Below are 19124 nucleotides of genomic sequence, written 5' to 3' on the forward strand. Positions count from 1 at the left end.
ATAATTATAAATTAAGATTAAAATAACCAATTAGTTTAATTATAATTTAAAAAAATAAAATTTAAAAATTTAAAATGAGATTAAAGTGTCCAATCATTTTTCAAAAAAAGAAAGTGAGACGGATAGAAACGGCAACGTGAACATGATATGTGCGACGGAGGAAATAGTATTTTATATTTTTATCGTCCGTTATTATATGATAATTATATACATTTATTAGTTTAGTAGGAGGAACTATATATATATATATATATTTATTAGTTTAGTTATAGGGTAAGTTAGAGAAGAGTGGTACAGGCAGGCAGGTAGGCAGAGGGGTGAGGGCAGAGGCAGTCTCTCCACCATAATTTTTTACAAAGCACAAGAATGCCCTCCAGGCTCCAATACCATTTTCTCTATATATATAATTTCTCTCTCTCTCTCTCTCTTCCTCGAGCCCCCTCCCTCTCTCCATTTCTTGCCTTGCCCCATTTCCACCCCGAATTCTGATTCCTTCTTCTTCAACTAGCCTGGTGTTTTTAATTCTTGGTTGATTTTTGTTTGTTTGTCAGTTCCACCCATTGTTCTGGTTGTTGTCTCTCTGTGGGTGATTTGCATTTGCATTTGGCCAAAAGGGTCAAATTATATAACCACCATTGTTCCCTCTCTTCCTTTTGCAGAAGCAGAGAGAGAGAGAGAGAGAGAGAGAGAGAGAGAGAGAGAGAATAGAGAGAGAGATCAGTGTAAAAAGAGAACAACAAAGCATTCTTAACACAGTGCTCAGGTTCATTTCCTCATTCTGTAAAAAAAACATCTCCTTTCATCAGACTCTTCTCTTTCAGTCTCTCTTCACTCTCCCTTGTGTGTTTGAATAGTCTGTTCTTGCCTTTTATGTGGATGCAAAGCTTTGATTCTTAGTATCTGAAAGTGGGATTGAGGTGAAAGGGAGAGAAATGGGGTTGGGTTGGTTGTGTTGCATAAAGCAAAATTTGTCTCCTCGGACAAAATCCCTCTTTTTAATTTTTTACAATTAAGCATGGCATGGGCTGGCCTTATTCAAAAAGCTTAAAGAAACTTCACTCTCATCCTCAGGTGCCAAAATCCAAATCCCCCCACTAAAAGCCAAGAAAAAAAATTGCATCTTTATCTTGACCATCCTTTAATTTCTCCCTCTTCCCCACAAAAACTCCTCCCTCATTTGGAGCCCAACACAGAATCAAAAACAAGTAAAGAAAAAATGGGGTGTGTGGCCTCAAGATTAGAAGAGGAAGAAGAAGTTGTGTCTATATGTAGAGAGAGAAAGCATCAGCTGAAGATGGCTGTGGAGAGAAGGTATGCTTTGGCTGATGCCCATTACAGATACTGTCAGTCTTTGTTTGGAGTTTCAGCAGCTATAAACCTCTTTGTTGCTAGACATTCCAAGCCCCACTCTCCATTCTACATCACATTTCCTCCCTCTTCTTCACCACCACGCTCTACCCCTAAAGAAACTGTGGTTTCAAATCCTTTGTTTCTGCAGCAGGCTCCTTCTGAGCCCACCAAACAGGCCATCCCTTGTGAGTCCTGCACTTCTTCCACAAGTTCAGATTCCTCTGAAGAAGAAGAAGAAGAAGAAGAAGAAGAAGAAGAAGAGTGTGTGGAGAAGACGAATGGGAAAGAGGAGCCACTTTGTGGGTACTTCTACATGGACATGCCTCAGGGAGCAGTGTCACAACAGATGGATTTTGGTTGGGATTTTTTCAACCCTTTTGAGAGTGTGCCTAGGCCTGATATTCTCAGTGTTTACAACAGGATTTCTGAGGAGGATTTGAGGGCTGTTAGGGATGAAGAAGGGATTCCAGACCTTGAAGATGAAAATGAGGTTGAAGAAGAAGAAGAAAGGGCAGTGAAATTGCAGGAGGGGAAAAAGAACACATCTTCTACTGTTGTGGCAGAAGAAACAGTCAGTAATAATGTAGAGCAAGAAAATGCTGCATCACAGGCTTTGAATACAGTGCAGAATAGTGGGGAGGAGAAAATAATAACCAAGGGACTTAGTGTGATTGACACACCAGTTAGGGGGAGGGAATTGCTGGAGGCTTTGAAGGACATTGAAGACCATTTTATCAGAGCTTATGATTCCGGGAAAGAGGTTTCCAGGATGCTTGAGTGCAACAGGGTTCACTTGCAGTCTAATCTTGAGGAAATTAAAGGTGATTTCTTTTCTTTTCAAGAACAGATGTGTAACTTCTATTTTTACTATTAAACTGCTGTAATAAAGATTAGAAGGGACTTTTCTTGGATTATTTTTTTGGTGGGCATTGCATTTTATTTCTAGGTTCCCAAGGTATTGTTATTTATTTGTTGGTGTTATTATTTCTGCCTTTTGATTTGTGTCAAGTCTCGATTTGGACAGATGGTTTTAGAGATTTGAAAAATTTGGAGTATTAAAAAGTTATGTTTTACGAGATGTGTTGTGAGAAAGAAGTTACTGTTGATAAATAATTACAAAAATTTCAAAAAGTTTTTGCGTAAACAGAGCTAAGCTTTGAAGCTTTTACTTTGCATAATTCTGAGTTTTGTTCTCATGGAATTGCATATGTTAGTATTTTTTTTTCTTTTTTCACACTGATTTCTGGTGCAGAAAGCTCAACAAAGTTGATCCAAGCTATTGTGAGGCGGTCTGCCCCTTCCCGGTCATCTTCATGCAAGAGTTTAGTGGCATCAGGTTCGAAAAGCTCCTCGACAGCATGGACAGAGTTTAGCAACGAACTGTTCGATGATTATGGGGGGATGAATTCAGGAAGCCACTCCTTGACTCTTGGTAGACTGTATGCATGGGAAAAGAAGCTCTACGAAGAAGTGAAGGTGTGGGAGGAAGATACATTGTTTATAAATTATTAAATGTTGATTTTATATAAGAATATGTGCTATTCTTTCTATAGGAAGGAGATAGCATTCGAAGAATTTATGAAAGGAAATGCACTCAGCTTAGAAATCATGATGTTCGAGGCGATGAAGGGGTCACAGCGGATAAAACGAGGGCAGCTGTCAAAGATTTGTATAGCAGGATTCTAGTGGCGATCCGCAGTGCTGAAACCATTTCAAACAACATTGACAAGCTGAGAGACGAAGAACTTGAGCCTCAGATAAGAGAATTACTTCAAGGGTAAATATTAGCTCACCTAAAATGCAACAGAAGAGAAAGAATATGTCGATGTTGCACTTGACTCTCTTTCTGTTCAATGCAGCATGACAAGAACTTGGAAGGTTATGCTGGAGTCGCACGAAATTCAGAACAAGATTATATTTGAAGTGAAAACATTTACTTGCCCATCTTATGGGAAATTCTGCAATGAGTCTCACAGGCTCGCTACACTACAGTTAGAAACCGAGCTTTTGAACTGGCGCTCGTGTTTCGTAGAATATGTTGCAGCACAGAGGGGATTCATTGAAGCCCTTTCTGGTTGGCTGTTGAAGTTTGTTGCTCCTGAAGTGGAATATTATTCCAGGAGTAGAACTTCTCAGCCACCATGTCGACCAAATGGTCCTGTGCTGTTGACATTATGTCGGGACTGGTTGGATTCCATGAATAAATTACCAGATAAGGCGGTTGCATATGCTATAAAAAGCTGTGCAAAGGATGTTAGATCCTTGTGGTTTCAGCAAGGAGAGGAACAACAGCAGAAGAAGAAAGTTGATAATCTGTCGAAAGAATTAGATAAGAAAACGGTCTCATTCCACAAGGCCGAGAGGAGGGTTGAGTTTAGGCTGACCGACAAAAACACAGAGGTGGAGATGGAGCATCAGGCTGAATCAATGATTGATTGTAAGGATATGTTGGACAGTTTCAGAACAAGGGTTATGTTGGAGAAGGAAAAGCATCATAACTGCATGGAAGAAACACACAGAATCACTTTGAATGGTTTCCAGACAGGATTTTGTGGAGTGTTCGAGTCCATGACAGAGTTCTCCAGGGCAGCTCTAAGAATGTATAATGATCTCAGCAGTATTCAGAATGCTGAGAGTTTGGAAAATGTTGTGTATAGTGAGGGTACAAAGGCTCAAGACAATGGAAGCAGGTGAGACAGACAACATTACTTTGGGGAATGTTCTTTTTTTCATGTTGTAGGTTTTTTAAATTTTAGATGATGTTGTATTGGATTGTGTCGAAGCAGCTCGCTGAGACAATGCTTTGTCTATGAATTTTTTTAGTTGCTAGCAGATATAAACTTCTCAGGACAATTGCTAACTACAACAACCATGTCAGCTTCGGAAACATGATTATCATGACAACCTTAAGCTTAAAGAATGAAAAACAAACTAACAAATAATGATCAAATGCTTTACACCACCATGTATACTCAACAACTGGATTTTGAGGATAGAGTTTTTGAAAAGAGTGTTTTTCATTGCATGGGGTCTAAAACATATTGCCTTTGTACAAATGATATGTAAATTGCATATACTAGAATAGATAAGCGTGTTTAAGGTGGATCAAAGACGATCTCCTAGACTTGGATAATAATCTAATTCTATCTCAAGTACAAGGAAGTTAAGAACTGTGAGAAGAGTATAAATTCACTCACTACGGTGGCTGGCGTGTGTATTCCCATTAACGGGACAATGTCGACCTGCAACCAGCTCTCGACCGCTGAACCCACCACAGCACCAGCCATGAGCCCTCCGATTGATATGACTGTTGCCTTCCCTGCAGAAGTAAAGCTCATTTGTTTTGAATCAGCCATGGCAACCATGATGATAATAATAATAAGAATCATATTCTCCTGTGGTTTCAAACATTTCAAGAAAGTGCAGTAAGAAAAATTCTGGGGATCATGAATCAAGCAATGAAAATGACATATTTAGCAAGAGTAACTCGAATATTGCAGTTGTAATGTTTGCATGCATGCTCTTTATGCACCAAATAAATAATACGCCGGGATCATATTTGTCCTCGAATAAGTAAGAAGAAACATATTTTGAGGCATGCAAAATTATAATTACGGAAATGCAGTTTTTTATAAGGTGGCTTGCTTCTAATATCCTAAGGGTATCGGAATCAAGCTACTAGCTATGGCTTCAAACATGGTAATATTGATGTGCATTCAGACCATCAAGTTTCATATGTGCTGCTCAAAACTCAAATGAAAAGAGGTTGAAACTTTTACCTAACTTGACATTTTTTTTTGTCATGAAGTATAAGGATGCCCCGAAGCTGGTGGCTAAAATAAGGCCAGGAACATCTGCACCAGCATATGGTGCTGCCGAAGGTGTTGAAGCTCCATTTACATATGTTAAGGCCATTAGAGCTCCATACACACCAGCTTGTACACCCAACTCACTAGTTGTGGGCGCTTCCGTTGAGACAGGTGGGTTTTTGACAGAATTCTCCAACCACTTGGGCATTGACCACATTTTCGGAGCATTAACAGGTTTAACATCAGCATATCGGATGTTGCTATTTACAACTTTCCCTGCTCTCCTTTGTGATAAGCTCTGCATTAGAAGCATATCGTATGCAGCCTCCGCCTGTACATCAGAAGCAGTATTTAATGCAAGCAAGAAGCCAATAACCGAAAAGCCAGAAGGAACAACTAATCAATTTATTGGCACCCTTTGTAGGTTATAGCACTCACACTTCCAAAAATTGTAGCCAATGCATCATTAACCATTTTTCCACAAAGAACAAAGTAGACAATACATCAGTGTTTCTAAGTAGACAATAAGAACAAAGTGCAATCTTCATACCCATAGAACCTACAATTAATTCATAAGCTCAGAGTTTGGGCAGTGTTTCTAAAGAGATTATTGGTAAAAGACTGTCGATAACAATAAATTTCTCATGCAAGGTATTTCTCTGTCTACCTATTGTCAGGATGATGAAATGTTGATGCAGAAAAGAGCGAAAAGATGCTTTGCCCTGATTCACCAAATTCACTGTTAGCTCCACCAAGGATTTGCCAACAGCAATCGCCAAGGAAGCAATTCATGAATAAGGTAAGATTTTAAAACAGAATCATTATACCTACTGCTTACGTTTCCAGAAGCCAATGCCTACAAACATACTGCTCTTAATTCAGGCTGCATATCAACGATCTTAATCCATGACATTCAGTATCAATTACCTAAGAGGACTCTCAAATTTACATCAATAATTCATCAGGCTTCAGAAAACCTACTAAATCGCTAACAAAAAAACGACAATCCGCCAATTCCTCACTTCTAGAACGCCAAAAAGTCATAATTTCAGCAGATTACCCAAAGAAGGCAGAACAAAGCACCTGAGTAATTGCTTGTTCGTCATCTTTACAATTGGCAATAATCGAATTCTTCGCTCGTAGAATATCGTCGAAAGACGCACCCTCGGACACGCCGAGTACTTTGAGAGCATTCTCCACGGACATCTCCGACGGCACAGAGTCGTCGGCTCGGGAGCCGGCGCGCAGCGGCGCGACAATTACACGGCGAGTGCACAGCACGCTCCATGAACCTTGCCGCCCCGATGCAGCAGCCGCCTTAACTATCGATTCCTGGACCGGACGCCGGACGGATGCTGGACCGAACCGGGTCGAGTAGACGACGGTACGGCTGGGCCGAACGGAAAGCGGCGTAGCCATACGAATTGAGTGTCTGAGCAAAAACTGCAGCTTCAGAGAGGCAGAAGGCAATAAAGGAAAGAAATGGCGATGATGACGTGTCCCTTTTTGGAATTTCGTCGAATCTTTGGTGTGGAAAATAGAATTTCGACGTGGAAGAAGTAATAATTGGCACTCAAATTAGGGTTTTCGTTACGCTTAGCTTTCTTCTGGAATCAGCAATTTCTGAGAGGAAAAATATCGCATAAAAAAACACCATAGTTATGATTTTTTTCCTGCAATTTTTTGTGGCTGTGGGGAGACGACTGTTTTGTTTTCGTCATAAGAACACGTAACCTTAAAAAAATCGCAAGTGGTCAGAGACGGGCAGAGATGGTCCGTAAAAGATCAAACGGGCGACGACAGCCGTTGAATTTCAAGCTCGATTTAGGAAGATGTCATCATTTGCTGGAGGGACAGCTCTGGCCTGTTGGCGGGCCCGGCCCGTTTTTCCGACGGCGTCGCTGACGCAACGGGAGAGCAGGAAGAAAGTAGTTGTTGTGGGTTCGGGCTGGGCCGGGCTTGGGGCTGCTCATCATCTCTGTAAACAGGTACTGTAAATTGATGGGAATTTTGATTCTTGTTTGTTGGACAATTGCCTGATTATTGGGTTTGAATTTAGGGATTTGATGTTACTGTTCTTGAAGGTGGATATGAACTTGGCCCTAAAACGAATGTACCTATTCGTGGTAATTTAATGTGCATTGTGGATGATGATCCAGTTGGGTTTTCTTACATGTGTTTTAAGGTTTGAACATAATTTGTTTGCTGAATCTGTTTCTTTGATGATGTTGTTAGGTTTCTGGTATCCTTACAGAAATATATTTAACCTAATTGATGAGCTTGGTGTTGAACCCTTCACAAATTGGGCGAAATCTGCTCAGTATTCGGACAAGGGTCTAGAGGTTCGAATGATTGCACTCTTTCATTTATGTTCCTATTTATAAATACGTAATGTTGTCAAACAATTACTTTTTATTTTTTATTTTTTTATTATACTGCAAATTTATTTTCCATTCAAAATATTACTTCTAACATTGTCAATATTGCCAGTATGATTGAAAAAAGAATTTCAATTTCTTATTCTTAACATTTATGGGTTATTTTCAGGTTGAGTATCCGATATTCGGAGAATTGCCACAGCTTCCGACGCCATTCGGAACATTATTGAACACCAAAGCATGTCTTTCTTGGACAGCAGCTCATTTTAATACAACCTTATTATCGGACAAACGGTATTGAAATCCATTGTTTCCCTTGTAGTTTGCTCGACTCCCCTCCATCGATCGGCTTACATCGCTTCCACTAATGGCCGCGCGTACGTCAGTACAAATTCTTTGTCTGAATTGCTAAACATACTTAGAGCCAAATGAGTTCCTAACTAATTTTTCCTGCAGTGATTGATTTCGACAATACTGATGATGCGTGGCGAAAATACGACTCGAGTAAGAAAAACACATGAACTTTTGCACTGTTTTAAGGTTTTTAGCGAATGTATATGTTTATGTAATGTTTTCGAAATGTTTAGTCACTGCAAGAGAGATTTGCAAACAGTTTGGATGCTCGGATCAGCTCTTCCAGGATATTTTCGACCCGTTGCTTCAAGTCGGATTATTTGCTCCATCAGAGCAGTGTAGTGCTGCTGCAGCTCTCGGAATGTTATATTATTACGTCCTGGCGAATCAGGTTCGGTATATTTAAGATTATAAGATGTCGTCGCCTCCTTAGCAGCCGTAACACCTTCTTTATTACCTTTATGATTATGTTTTCAGTTTTTACTATAACAAATAATTACCTTTCTCATTATCTTTTAGAAGAGATATAGTTATTTAGTATTTATTGCCTTTATTGCATTTTCGAATAAATTTAAAGTTTTGAAATAGTAAATTATGTATGTTTCAGTATATAAAATTTATATAGATTAATATTTAAAAATCAAAATAAAATATTATATAAAAATATTATTAGACAATAAAAATATATAGAAATATGTATAAATAAATAAATAATATATATTCTGTATAACATTTTATAGAAATAAATAAATTAGTGTGGGTCTATAAAAGTGATAAAAAAATGTAATTTTTAAGTGTTGAAATGAATATGACCTAGATGAAAGAGATAATGAATTAGAGACAATGTCTGTAACGGATGTTCTAATAGCTCAATTATTTTTGTATTGGACCCCGGCACAGAAAAATTTCGATTTTGTGCTGTGTCGTGGGCTCGTTAGAGAGAAAATTTTCCAGCCGTGGATAGAGACGATGAGAAGCCGAGGCTGCAGATTCTTGGAAGGTCGAAAAGTGACGGAGTTAGTACTTGACGACGAAACGGGGTGCGTTTCTGAAGTAATATGTGGGAAAGAGAGTTTTAAGACAGATGCCGTGGTTTTGGCTGTCGGAATCTCAACCCTGCAAGAAATTGTCCAGGGCAGGTATGTATTACACCTCTTTGGATACATGCGAACGCCGTGAATTTTACGATCCTTTGGTTGTAAGAAGTTGTTGTGGCTTTTTAGTGCAGTATTGTCTGCTAGGGAAGAGTTTTTGAAGGCGATGAAATTGCACACCGTAGATTTGGTTACGGTCAAGCTCTGGCTCGATAGGAAGGTATGCCAATGCCCCTTTCGAAAGTTTTGAAGTTTTAGAAAATTTTGGGAATAGGAAAAAATTGGATATTTGATGTACTCCCTTCGTCCCTTACATATGTATTCGATTGTTTTTTGCACGTAGATTTTTTAATATTAGTATAATAGTGATATGTAATACAAATTGAAAGAAAATGCTAAAAATAATCTTATTATTATTGTATGATATAAAATAATGACATTTTACGTAATATATTGTAAGAGGTATTTCTAATGTTAGATAGTACCGTTACTAAAAAAATATATATATACTTTGTTATGAGATAGACCAAAATGGAAAAAATTGATAGGACGAGGGAGTAATTTATATGTTTTTGATAAAGTAACTGTTGATGAATAATGCGAAAAGTCCCAAAAGTGTATATAAAAAGAGTCTTATTTTGTGTCAATTAGACCTATTAAATAAGTCGAGCGAGCTTGAGTATCTATTGTTCAAGCTCGACTCAAACATGATATCGGTACATGTTTGACTCGACAACGCAAGTTTGAGTTTGAGTTTGATTGGAATTTTACGCATGATATTATAAATTAAATATATCTAATATTATTCACAAATTATTAGAATAAAACATTCAAAATTTCATAAATAAATATAAACTTGGATATAATAAAAAAATAAATTATATTAATATATAAAATAATTTAATTATATTATCAGTAACGGGCTCAATCGAGCTATCCGCAAACTATCCGGTTCTTTTAAAAGCTCTAGCGGCAATGAAATTTTCTAACGTGGCAACACTTTTTTTGTGTGACGAATGGGTAGGTTAGCATTCCGTATGCAAGCAATGTTGCTTCTGGACTCGACGGTGCGTACGGATGGACCTTTCACGATTTGAACAGGATATACGACGAACATAAAGACAGCGCATCGACGATCATTCAGGCCGATTTGGTAAGAATACAACTTCTCGTAATGTACTTGTTTCCAGGACACTTAACGAATACCGTTGGATGATCAAGTGCAGTATAATGTCAACGACTTGTTGCCTCTCAAGGACGAGATACTTGTCGAAAAAGTGATGTCTTGGCTTTCAAAATGCGCGAAGAACATCGGAGGTGCTTCCGTCGTTGATAGAGAAATCGGAAGGTTCCCAAAATACCTCCCTCGTTTCGCCCCGGGTAAAGTTTTTATACAATTATACTTACCTCTGATCATCTTAATCACTCGAAGTAAACATAACTGTAGGCACTTTCGAATGACTTGTGTCTACGTTTAGGTCATAGTTGTCAATAGTTTGGTAATCAGGGGCGAGTGCCACAAGTGATTTTATTATAACAAAAGAATTTTTATTTTTATTTTTATAATTTAATAATTGTGGCACCACTAAAAAAAATTTGAGTGTCTCAATTTAAAATTTGAATATCATTACTATCTAGTGGACTATTTAAATTTTAGAATATTATCGGCACCCAAATAATTAAAATTCATTCTAATAAAAATGATTAATTTATATTTTGAATATATATAATAGTATTATAATATCATATTTTTATATCATTAATAATAATTTATTTTTATTAATATTATTATTTTAATATATATAATTTTTTAATTTATTTATTGTGCCACCGTTAAAAAAAAATTCTAAATCTGCCTCGGTTAGTAACAGTGGTGTCGTGGAGGGGTAGAGACTCTTATGGGGTGTGTTTGTTTAGGGGTTTGGATTTTGAGTTGGGATTTGAATAGTAAAAATTTTGAATTTGAATAGTTGTATGATGGGATATAAATAGGTGTTGATGTGATGTTTTGAATGTAAAATTGATTTTTAGTATAATATAAAAAATAAAAAATAGGTGTTTAATTTGATTTTTTGGAGGAAAAAAATTAGATGAATAGTGTAAATCCAATCCTCCAAACAAACACACCCTATGTTTATTTTTACATATAAGGCTATGTATAGGAAAAAATACATGAAAATGGAAAATATCTAAACAATAGATGCAATGATGAGAGTGAAAATGAGAGAGAAAATTATGTGTTAGTGTAACTTCAATTATTTATTTATCAAAAGTAAAACTGTTCTAATTGTTTTTGCTTATATAACTCTTTATGAACTATTATTATGCTTTCTTTGTTCTGTCACAATATATATATATTTAGTTTTTGCACAAAGATTAAGAAATATTATTTTTTCCGTCATCTAAAAATTTGATCAAATTTTTGGACATGGGTTTTAATAGAAGTGTGTACTTTTGGTTATTTTTTTAATGTACAAAAAACGATAATATTTTTAAGTAACAGATAAAAAAAAAAGAAAAAAGTGAACACAAATTTAGCTGACAGATTAGTATTATTTAGAGAGTAGTTGACTATTTTTTTCTAAATGAACTTTTTGCCCTTTATGTTTTAATTTAATGTAATAGTATTGATGTAAATAAGTGTAAGTTTGGGGATCTTTATAATACCGAAGTGTGTCAAATTTACTAAAAAGAGAAATATATATCTTATTGTGAGATATACAAAAATGACAAAAGGTATCTGTTTTAACCGGACGGATGAAGTATACATATTTCGATATTTTATTGGTATTAATGATAGTTATGAGATTAATTTATAAACTTTTCATACATTTTTTTTCATTTAAATTTTAAATAATGGTCATCATGCTATATCATTGTAGCGGTTGACCGTCATTTAATGTTATTCGAAATCGACAACTATGGTTTAGGGACGTACAAGTACGCGATGCAAGGAAAGACGTCGTTCTCAAATTTGTTCATGGCCGGCGATTGGATAGTGAACCGGCACGGTTCGTGGGCTGAGGTAAGAAAAGAACTGCCGGGCCGCGCCGATTGTTGAAAATTGGTTACTGATAATAATGAATGTTCTTGCAACAGGAGAAAGCTTATGTTTCTGGGGTTGAGGCTGCAAACAGAGTGGTGGACTGTTTGCAAGAAGGAGGTCTTGCAAGAATAGTTGCTGTTGAAGATGATGAAATGCACATTCAGACATTAAGGGACTTCAACAGAAATCTGCAGGAGATTATTTCACAGTTTCCCTTGTCAAACTATTTCCTTCATTAATTCATCTTGTAAAAATATACTCCCTCCATTCCAGAACTATAGTCTGGGTTATGTTTGACACGGGATTTAAGTAATATTGATATTATATTGATAGTGGGTAAAAAATACGGGTAAAAGATTTTTTTGTCCTTGTGATTGTATTAGTGTAAAAAGTAATGGCAATTGTGTAGTAATAATGAAAAAGTAAGGTTATTTTACAGTGATATGATTATTTATGAAAATGAGACTATTGTTTTGAAATGGACAAAAATGGTAAACATATTGGGACGGAGGGAGTACATTATTTATATTAATAAAATACAAACAAAACTTATGAATTAACAACACATATAGCAGCATCCGGTAATCTTAGTGATAATACATTATTTATATTCATATAATATAAATAAAGCAGATGATATTGTCCCACACAGCTTCATTTCAGCACATACATATACTTGTACAACACACGTGTAATTAGAAATAAACAATTAATAAAAACTTGTGTTATTTTTGTATTTTATGGGTGCACCGTAACCTCCCCCTATGTGTATATTTATATATAAATCAACAGCGTAACCTCCCCATACATATATATATATAATTTTAGATCATTCCCAATGCGACTTATTAGAGTTCTGATTTAAAATTAATAAGTATTGTAGTGACAACACATAAAATATAAACTGTCAGCATTTAGCGCAAATAAATACAACATATGATGTGTCGATTTTTATAGCGTGGTGTCAATTATATTTAAAAAATATGTTGTTTTTATATACTTTATATGCTGATGGTACATTTACTTTTGAATGATTATATTATAACACATAGGATTATTTCAATAGATTATATAATTATGATATTAATTAATATGATATTTACTTTATTTGATTAATACAAAATTACGTAAATTTTATCATATACTTCTTCTGTCTAATTTTTGTTTTAAATCATATTTTAATCCATTATAGTAAATATATAATTAGATTTCATAAAATATATTATTCACACAACTTAAGTTTATTCTAAATGGAGGATTATTGTTATATGTTGTTGGTCGTGTTTAAGTATTTTCGATACATAAATATCTTATCGAAACATCTTCCTAATGTATTTTAAAAATGGTAAAAAATTAAATTGGTATAAATTCTATCAACATTAAACTATCAAACGAAACAACTATCATTTTAATATATTTTAAAAATAGTAAAATTTTAATAAAAATTATTTGGCATATATGAATAATTGTTTAAATATTATTTTGAATGTAACATTAAATTTTAAATAATATAATAAATAAAAAGATATATATCTCTTTTTTATGAAAAACAAAAAAGAAACTCGCTTTATCAAAAGATTTGTTGAGTCCAACCTAGGGGTCAGGTCTTAATTCTCTAAAAGATTTGGATCTTTTTGCCATTAAAACTCGCTTTATTCCCAACTTCGTTGCATGGTTTTGAAAACTGCATTTTTATTCCGTTTGTATGCTTGAGAATTTTGTAGATTTTTATGTATTTTTAATTAAAGATATATATATTTTTATTTATTTCAAATATTTATAAAATTAAATAAAAATAATATAACAATTAAATTTAATTATAATAATTTCGTGCATAACACATATTTAAACGATAGCCTATTCTATAAAGCTCCTTTCCCTTTTTTCTTTTTTATTCAAATAGGTAAATAGAAAAAATAAATCTCTTGATCCTACTTAAGAGATACTCATGTCTCATATTTAATCATATGTTTCATTTTGATCTTTTTCACATTTTGTCACTTAAAAAAAAAAATAAAAAAAATTAAACATTTTAATTATATTTTAAATTTAAAATTTTAAAATTTAAATTAAAGTAATTAGTTATACTAATTTTAATTTATAATTATTTGTATTATATTACAATTAATTTTTTATTATTTACTAATTATTTCACATTTTGTCACTTAAAAATAAAAAAAGTAAAATTAAACATTTTAATTATATTTTAAATTTAAAATTTTAATTAGAGTAATTAGTTATACTAATTTTAATTTATAATTATTTGTATTATATTACAATTAATTTTTTATTATTTACTAATTATATATTTTTCTAAATTCGTATCTACACTTATATTCGGAACTGAAAGAATATATTTTTAAATCGTTGTGGAAATTTTTAAATTATTATTATTATTATTATTTTACAATAAAAATGAATGATTGCTTGGCCTCCAAATAATGATAAAGAAATCAACACACGACAAATTTAATTTTTTATTATTTGGGGTTGTTTTTGGCAATGAGCTGTTAGCTGATTCAATTAGCTAATTAGCTGTTTGTATTAAAATGCTTGGTAAAAAACTGTTTAATAGTCATTAAAGATATTGATATATTATTTTTAAAATATTTAATTTTGTTAATTTTGATTTAAAATTTATGAAAATTTTGGTTATTAATTATTAAAAATTATAAAATATATTTATTTTACATTTTAGATTTGAAAAAAAATATTATTAAAAACAATAATTATTTTTTATTAAAATTGTGTAAAATATAAAATAATACTTTTTTTTATATATAATATATTTATTATGTTAATTATTGTTTATTAATTCTTAATATAAAATTTATATAATAAAAAATATATAAATAAATTTGCCTTATCTATTTAATTTAATTTTAATATATTTATTGAGAAAATTGCAAAAAATATCCACATGTATATCCATTATCACTTTTGTTCTATATTTATTTCGCTCATAGAATATATCTTACATGTTTACAAAAGTCCTTATTTCTATCATTTGGCTGCACGTAGTGTGAACATCACATGCGGCAAAATGACATAAATAACGACTTTTGCAAATATGTGAGATATATTTTACCAACGAGATAAATACAAAACAAAAGTGATAATCCTCATACGTGTGGGATATTTTTTGCAATTTTCTCTCTCTATATATATTTTACAAATAAAATAATTTATATGTAATAATTAATAACTATTATTATTTTAAATTTACAAAATAAAATTATAATTTAATAAATTAAATATATTAAAAATAGATAATAAATATTGAGGTAAAAATATATTTATTGTATGAAATAAATAAATAATTTTTTAGAGTAAATAAAGAATAAACAAAATTAAAGTGAAGAAACTCTTTAAAACACTGGATAAATTAACTCTTTGGGTCCAAAAAAACCTTTTCAAAAAGCTAATTTACCAAACACTTTTTGACTGGTTAAACAGTTAAAAATTATTTAATAAGCTAAAAGCTCTTAAAAAACTCTTTCTCAAACACCCCATTAGACTCTACGTTTACTCGAAAAAAATCTCAAACAAAAAATCTCAATCATACATTTTTTTTAATATAAAATTCAAATAAAAATTTCTCTAACCAAATCAAAAGAAACACACCCAAATACCCCCCATTTTTCTTATTTATTTGAATTAGATAAATTCAAATTGAGAAATAATCATTTTTTTTTTCCTATGTACAGCTAAATAGAAAAATAAAATAAAAATTGAAAAACTCGTATTTATTTGTTATTTCTTTTACTATTTAATTTTTTATGAGTATGGTAATATTTCTTCACATATTCTTATTTCACTGACATCCTCACTTATTCATTGTTTTCTTCTCATCAGTTTATTATTTTATTTTCTATTGCAATATATTGCGTCTCTTTGTGTCTCTTCTCAAGGGTGTGTTTGTTTGGGAGTTTGGATTTTGAGTTGAGATTTGAATACTAAAAATTTTGAATTTGAATAATTGTATAATGTGATATAAATAGATATTGATGCGATATTTTGAATGTAAAATTGATTTTTTAGTATAATATAAAAAATAAAAAATTGGTGTTTGATTTGATATTTTTTGCGAAAAAAAAAGAATGAATAGTGGATTTCCAAACAAACACATAATAATTAATTTTCATTATTTCAGTTCAATTCATATTTTCTACTATTCTATGAGTATTTATTATCATTTTTTTGCAATTTTTATTTTTTTTACCAAATGCACACCCAAGATATTAGGTGTCCAATAATGTTATACTGTTTTGATTTAATTTATTTACTGTATAAATTTTGCATTTTTATATAAAAATGCACGTTTTCATATTGTGTCTACATTCATTTCGTATGTTCCATGTATTATAACAAATTTTATTTTTGGAAAAAAAATATATATATATATATACACTTTAAACATAATTTAAATACACTAAAAATATTCGGGTTCGTGTCTGGATCCGGGTTGAGGCGGATTTTTAGTAAAATTCGTAACCCGCCTCGAACCCGATCGGATTTAAAATTTTAAATTCAAAATCCGCTCCGAAATATATTATTTAGATCCGAACCCGCCCCATTAAAAACGAGTCCGGGCGGGTCCGGGGCTAACCCCCCATTTGACATCCCTAGGCACCTCAACCTTTTTTTTTTTTTATATATATATATAAAAAAAAGGAGATATTTTCTGCCAAGCTTTGGTGTTTGGTTTTTTTCCATGTGTCCCATTTTAATTGGAATATATGACAAATATATATGATATATATTAGATATGTTTATAAATTATTTTATTGATTGATATTAAATATATTTTTATAATTTATAAAATTTTGTATTCTACAAAATGATATTAATATTGAATATGTTTTAGCAATTTAAATTTTAAAATATATAAATACAAATATTATTATATTCTATTTAAACAAATCAATATTAACAAAATAATTTAATTTATTGAATAAAATATAATTATATATTTTACATAATTAAATAATATAAAATTATATTTTTTTTAAAAAAATATTTGATATAAATAAATAATAAATAATATAATTTTTTGTTTACATAAATTTTTAATAAATCAAAATATTGGCTACTAATAATGATAATAATAATTAAAAATTAAATTGAGTCCTTATTGTGAGTATAAAATAAAATATGATATTTTCGCTGATGTGTAGAGAGAGAAAGTGTCGTGATAAAAAATAGTAAAGATATTCAAAAGTGGGCTTCAGGTAGCCTGCCCCTCATGTATCAACAAATCAACGAATGCCACATGTCTTTTTGTATTTTATTATTATTATTAAAGTTTTATTATACAAAATTGCATTTTAGTCCACGTTAAGTAATATAATTGTTGATTAAAACAAATTAAAATACATTAACTATTCTCTTTATTAGACGTGACACAGTTTTGAAATTTCTCTCTGTATTGGTTTATTTCGACGTCCTCTCGTGTTGTTGGCAGAATCCGTCATCGTATGTCTGTTTCAATTTTAATTTGTTTTAATCGACAATTATATTACTTAACGATGACTAAAATGCAATTTTGTATAATAAAAATTTAATAAAAAAAGAATACAAAAAGACAAGTGGCATTCGTTGATTTGTTGGTACTGGAGAGGCGGAGGCTAAAGGGGCAGACTTCCTATACCCCAAAAGTGGGTATCTTTGTTGCAGATGGTCTCAGATCGCCAGAATCGTTGCTCCATCAAAAGCGTACAATTCCTCTAAATCAATCATCTTCTTCGTGCTCCCGTTGCCTAATTGTGGTTACTCTTGCATCGCAGTTTCGTTTGGCAAGAAACAGTCTGCCGCTGCCCCAGTTTCCGGTGAGCTCGAATCCTTACTATTTTTCTGCCGCGCAATTGGATTCGACCGAGAGACACGGTGGCATCAATGATAGGTTCTCTATTTCAACTCACTCGAAGAGTGTGGATCGCATATCAAAGACCTTTGCATCAATGATAGGTTCTCTATTTCATTCATATTTTGTGTAATTTTATCTCGTCTGATCATCTTTTCTCTTTTGGTTAAAATAACAGTTTCATCATTCTCCATTTGTTGTTTTGCAGCTTTTCAATGCCTGAAAATTGTTCGTAGGTTGCACTTGAATAATTTTGTTGCTTCCGTGATGCCCCCTCGCGTTAGCTCTCATCTTTCATTGGATCTTGCAAGAAGAAACTGCACTAACTTGTTCAACTCGGTGTTGGTGAGGAATTTCTTCGACATTCAGGTACGATACGTATTGTTGTTGCTGTTATTTTTTTTTTATTAAATAGGTTTGGGCAACTTCTTGTATTGAATACTGCAATTTAATGTTGTCTACTTTCAGAAATAAAATGTGAAGTGAGATTAGAAGATTCTGTATTTTGGTTGGGTATTCGCGAATATATTCAACCATTGGTGAGAGGGAAAAAATAAAAAATTTTCATTGACTACATTTGGGAGGGAACTGTAATTTTTATTTCCAGCTTTTATCTTTGAGTGAATGTATGTATGTTTATGGGAATGAATTTATGTCCGTATGAATGTGTGTGAATGTGTGTATGATTGTATCTAATAGAGGGGCCTCATTCTTAGGTAGGGGAGAAAAATATTTACATGTGTATATATGTCCTGCTGGGGGAATAATTATATGGCAGTATGTACTTGTGATTTGACAATTGTAGATTTATTTTACTTTTTGTATTATACTTCTTACCTTTTTAAGTACATTTCTTAATATTACATTTATATTTACTAATTTTGTCATTCCTAAATTATTGAATGTACAATGTTTGTGACACCAAATTCAGGATAGAGAGAATATTATTTTATTTATAAAGTATTACATTTAAAATATAATCCGGATAAAAATTTAAAATCAATGTATAAAATCAAGAAGATACTCTTTGCAAGAAAATACATAAAAATGGAAAAAAAATATGAAATTTCTACATTGAGACGCCACGCGGAAACATTAAAAAAGTTGAAATATTATGACACTCATCAAATGATGGTTGATGTTGATAGGAAGTTGAAAAGTAAAAAAGTTAATCTAAATATTGTGTGTAACTTTTTTGCTATTGCAGTTGTCAAGTATAATATATCTTTT

General features: G+C 32.4%; 3 protein-coding genes across 4 annotated transcripts; 2 read left to right on the forward strand and 1 right to left on the reverse strand.

Moving 5' to 3' along the window:
* Nucleotides 1-318: 318 nt before the first annotated feature.
* LOC127252366 (protein ALTERED PHOSPHATE STARVATION RESPONSE 1-like) lies at nt 319-4196 on the forward strand. The gene is made up of 4 exons (XM_051276524.1): nt 319-2171; nt 2603-2826; nt 2904-3127; nt 3210-4196. Exons 1-4 carry the CDS (start codon nt 1217-1219, stop codon nt 4042-4044), a joined length of 2238 nt encoding a protein of 745 aa, XP_051132481.1. The 5' UTR covers nt 319-1216; the 3' UTR covers nt 4045-4196.
* A 121-nt stretch (nt 4197-4317) lies between these two features.
* LOC127252383 (protein CHAPERONE-LIKE PROTEIN OF POR1, chloroplastic) lies at nt 4318-6781 on the reverse strand. 2 transcript variants are annotated; one of them, XM_051276547.1, is made up of 3 exons: nt 6243-6781; nt 5135-5490; nt 4318-4669 (listed from the first exon to the last, which is right to left on the reverse strand). In XM_051276547.1, the coding sequence occupies exons 1-3, from the start codon at nt 6576-6578 to the stop codon at nt 4540-4542; spliced, it is 822 nt and encodes a 273-aa protein (XP_051132504.1). In that variant the 5' UTR covers nt 6579-6781; the 3' UTR covers nt 4318-4539. The 2 variants fall into 2 exon arrangements, with proteins under 2 accessions (XP_051132504.1, XP_051132497.1); XM_051276540.1 differs by having other exon boundaries at nt 5130-5490; nt 6243-6770.
* Nucleotides 6782-6825: 44 nt separating this feature from the next.
* On the forward strand, nt 6826-12478 carry LOC127252375 (uncharacterized). Its single transcript, XM_051276531.1, has 13 exons — nt 6826-7147; nt 7219-7285; nt 7395-7501; nt 7707-7775; nt 7860-7914; nt 7994-8041; nt 8125-8282; nt 8792-9030; nt 9115-9205; nt 10010-10138; nt 10212-10365; nt 11916-12010; nt 12085-12478. The coding sequence occupies exons 1-13, from the start codon at nt 6992-6994 to the stop codon at nt 12268-12270; spliced, it is 1554 nt and encodes a 517-aa protein (XP_051132488.1). The 5' UTR covers nt 6826-6991; the 3' UTR covers nt 12271-12478.
* The last annotated feature ends 6646 nt before the right edge of the window (nt 12479-19124 follow it).

This window comes from Andrographis paniculata, unplaced genomic scaffold, assembly GCF_009805555.1.
Source record: "Andrographis paniculata isolate CXL003 unplaced genomic scaffold, ASM980555v1 Contig12END, whole genome shotgun sequence".
Lineage (NCBI taxonomy): Eukaryota > Viridiplantae > Streptophyta > Magnoliopsida > Lamiales > Acanthaceae > Andrographis > Andrographis paniculata.

What these genes read in the sequence shown, in the direction of transcription:
- LOC127252366 (XM_051276524.1), top strand. Translation starts at nt 1,217, where the DNA reads ATGGGGTGTGTGGCCTCAAGATTAGAAGAGGAAGAAGAAGTTGTGTCT. An exon ending in AGCTCTACGAAGAAGTGAAG is followed by an intron (nt 2,827 to 2,903) that starts GTGTGGGAGGAA and finishes TTCTTTCTATAG; the next exon opens with GAAGGAGATAGCATTCGAAG. An exon ending in ATAAGAGAATTACTTCAAGG is followed by an intron (nt 3,128 to 3,209) that starts GTAAATATTAGC and finishes TGTTCAATGCAG; the next exon opens with CATGACAAGAACTTGGAAGG.
- LOC127252375 (XM_051276531.1), top strand. Translation starts at nt 6,992, where the DNA reads ATGTCATCATTTGCTGGAGGGACAGCTCTGGCCTGTTGGCGGGCCCGG. An exon ending in ATTCGGACAAGGGTCTAGAG is followed by an intron (nt 7,502 to 7,706) that starts GTTCGAATGATT and finishes GGTTATTTTCAG; the next exon opens with GTTGAGTATCCGATATTCGG. An exon ending in GAACATTATTGAACACCAAA is followed by an intron (nt 7,776 to 7,859) that starts GCATGTCTTTCT and finishes TTTCCCTTGTAG; the next exon opens with TTTGCTCGACTCCCCTCCAT.
- LOC127252383 (XM_051276540.1), bottom strand. Translation starts at nt 6,578, where the DNA reads ATGGCTACGCCGCTTTCCGTTCGGCCCAGCCGTACCGTCGTCTACTCG. An exon ending in ACGAACAAGCAATTACTCAG is followed by an intron (nt 5,491 to 6,242) that starts GTGCTTTGTTCT and finishes TCTGATGTACAG; the next exon opens with GCGGAGGCTGCATACGATAT. An exon ending in AAAAAAAAATGTCAAGTTAG is followed by an intron (nt 4,670 to 5,129) that starts GTAAAAGTTTCA and finishes TTACTTCTGCAG; the next exon opens with GGAAGGCAACAGTCATATCA.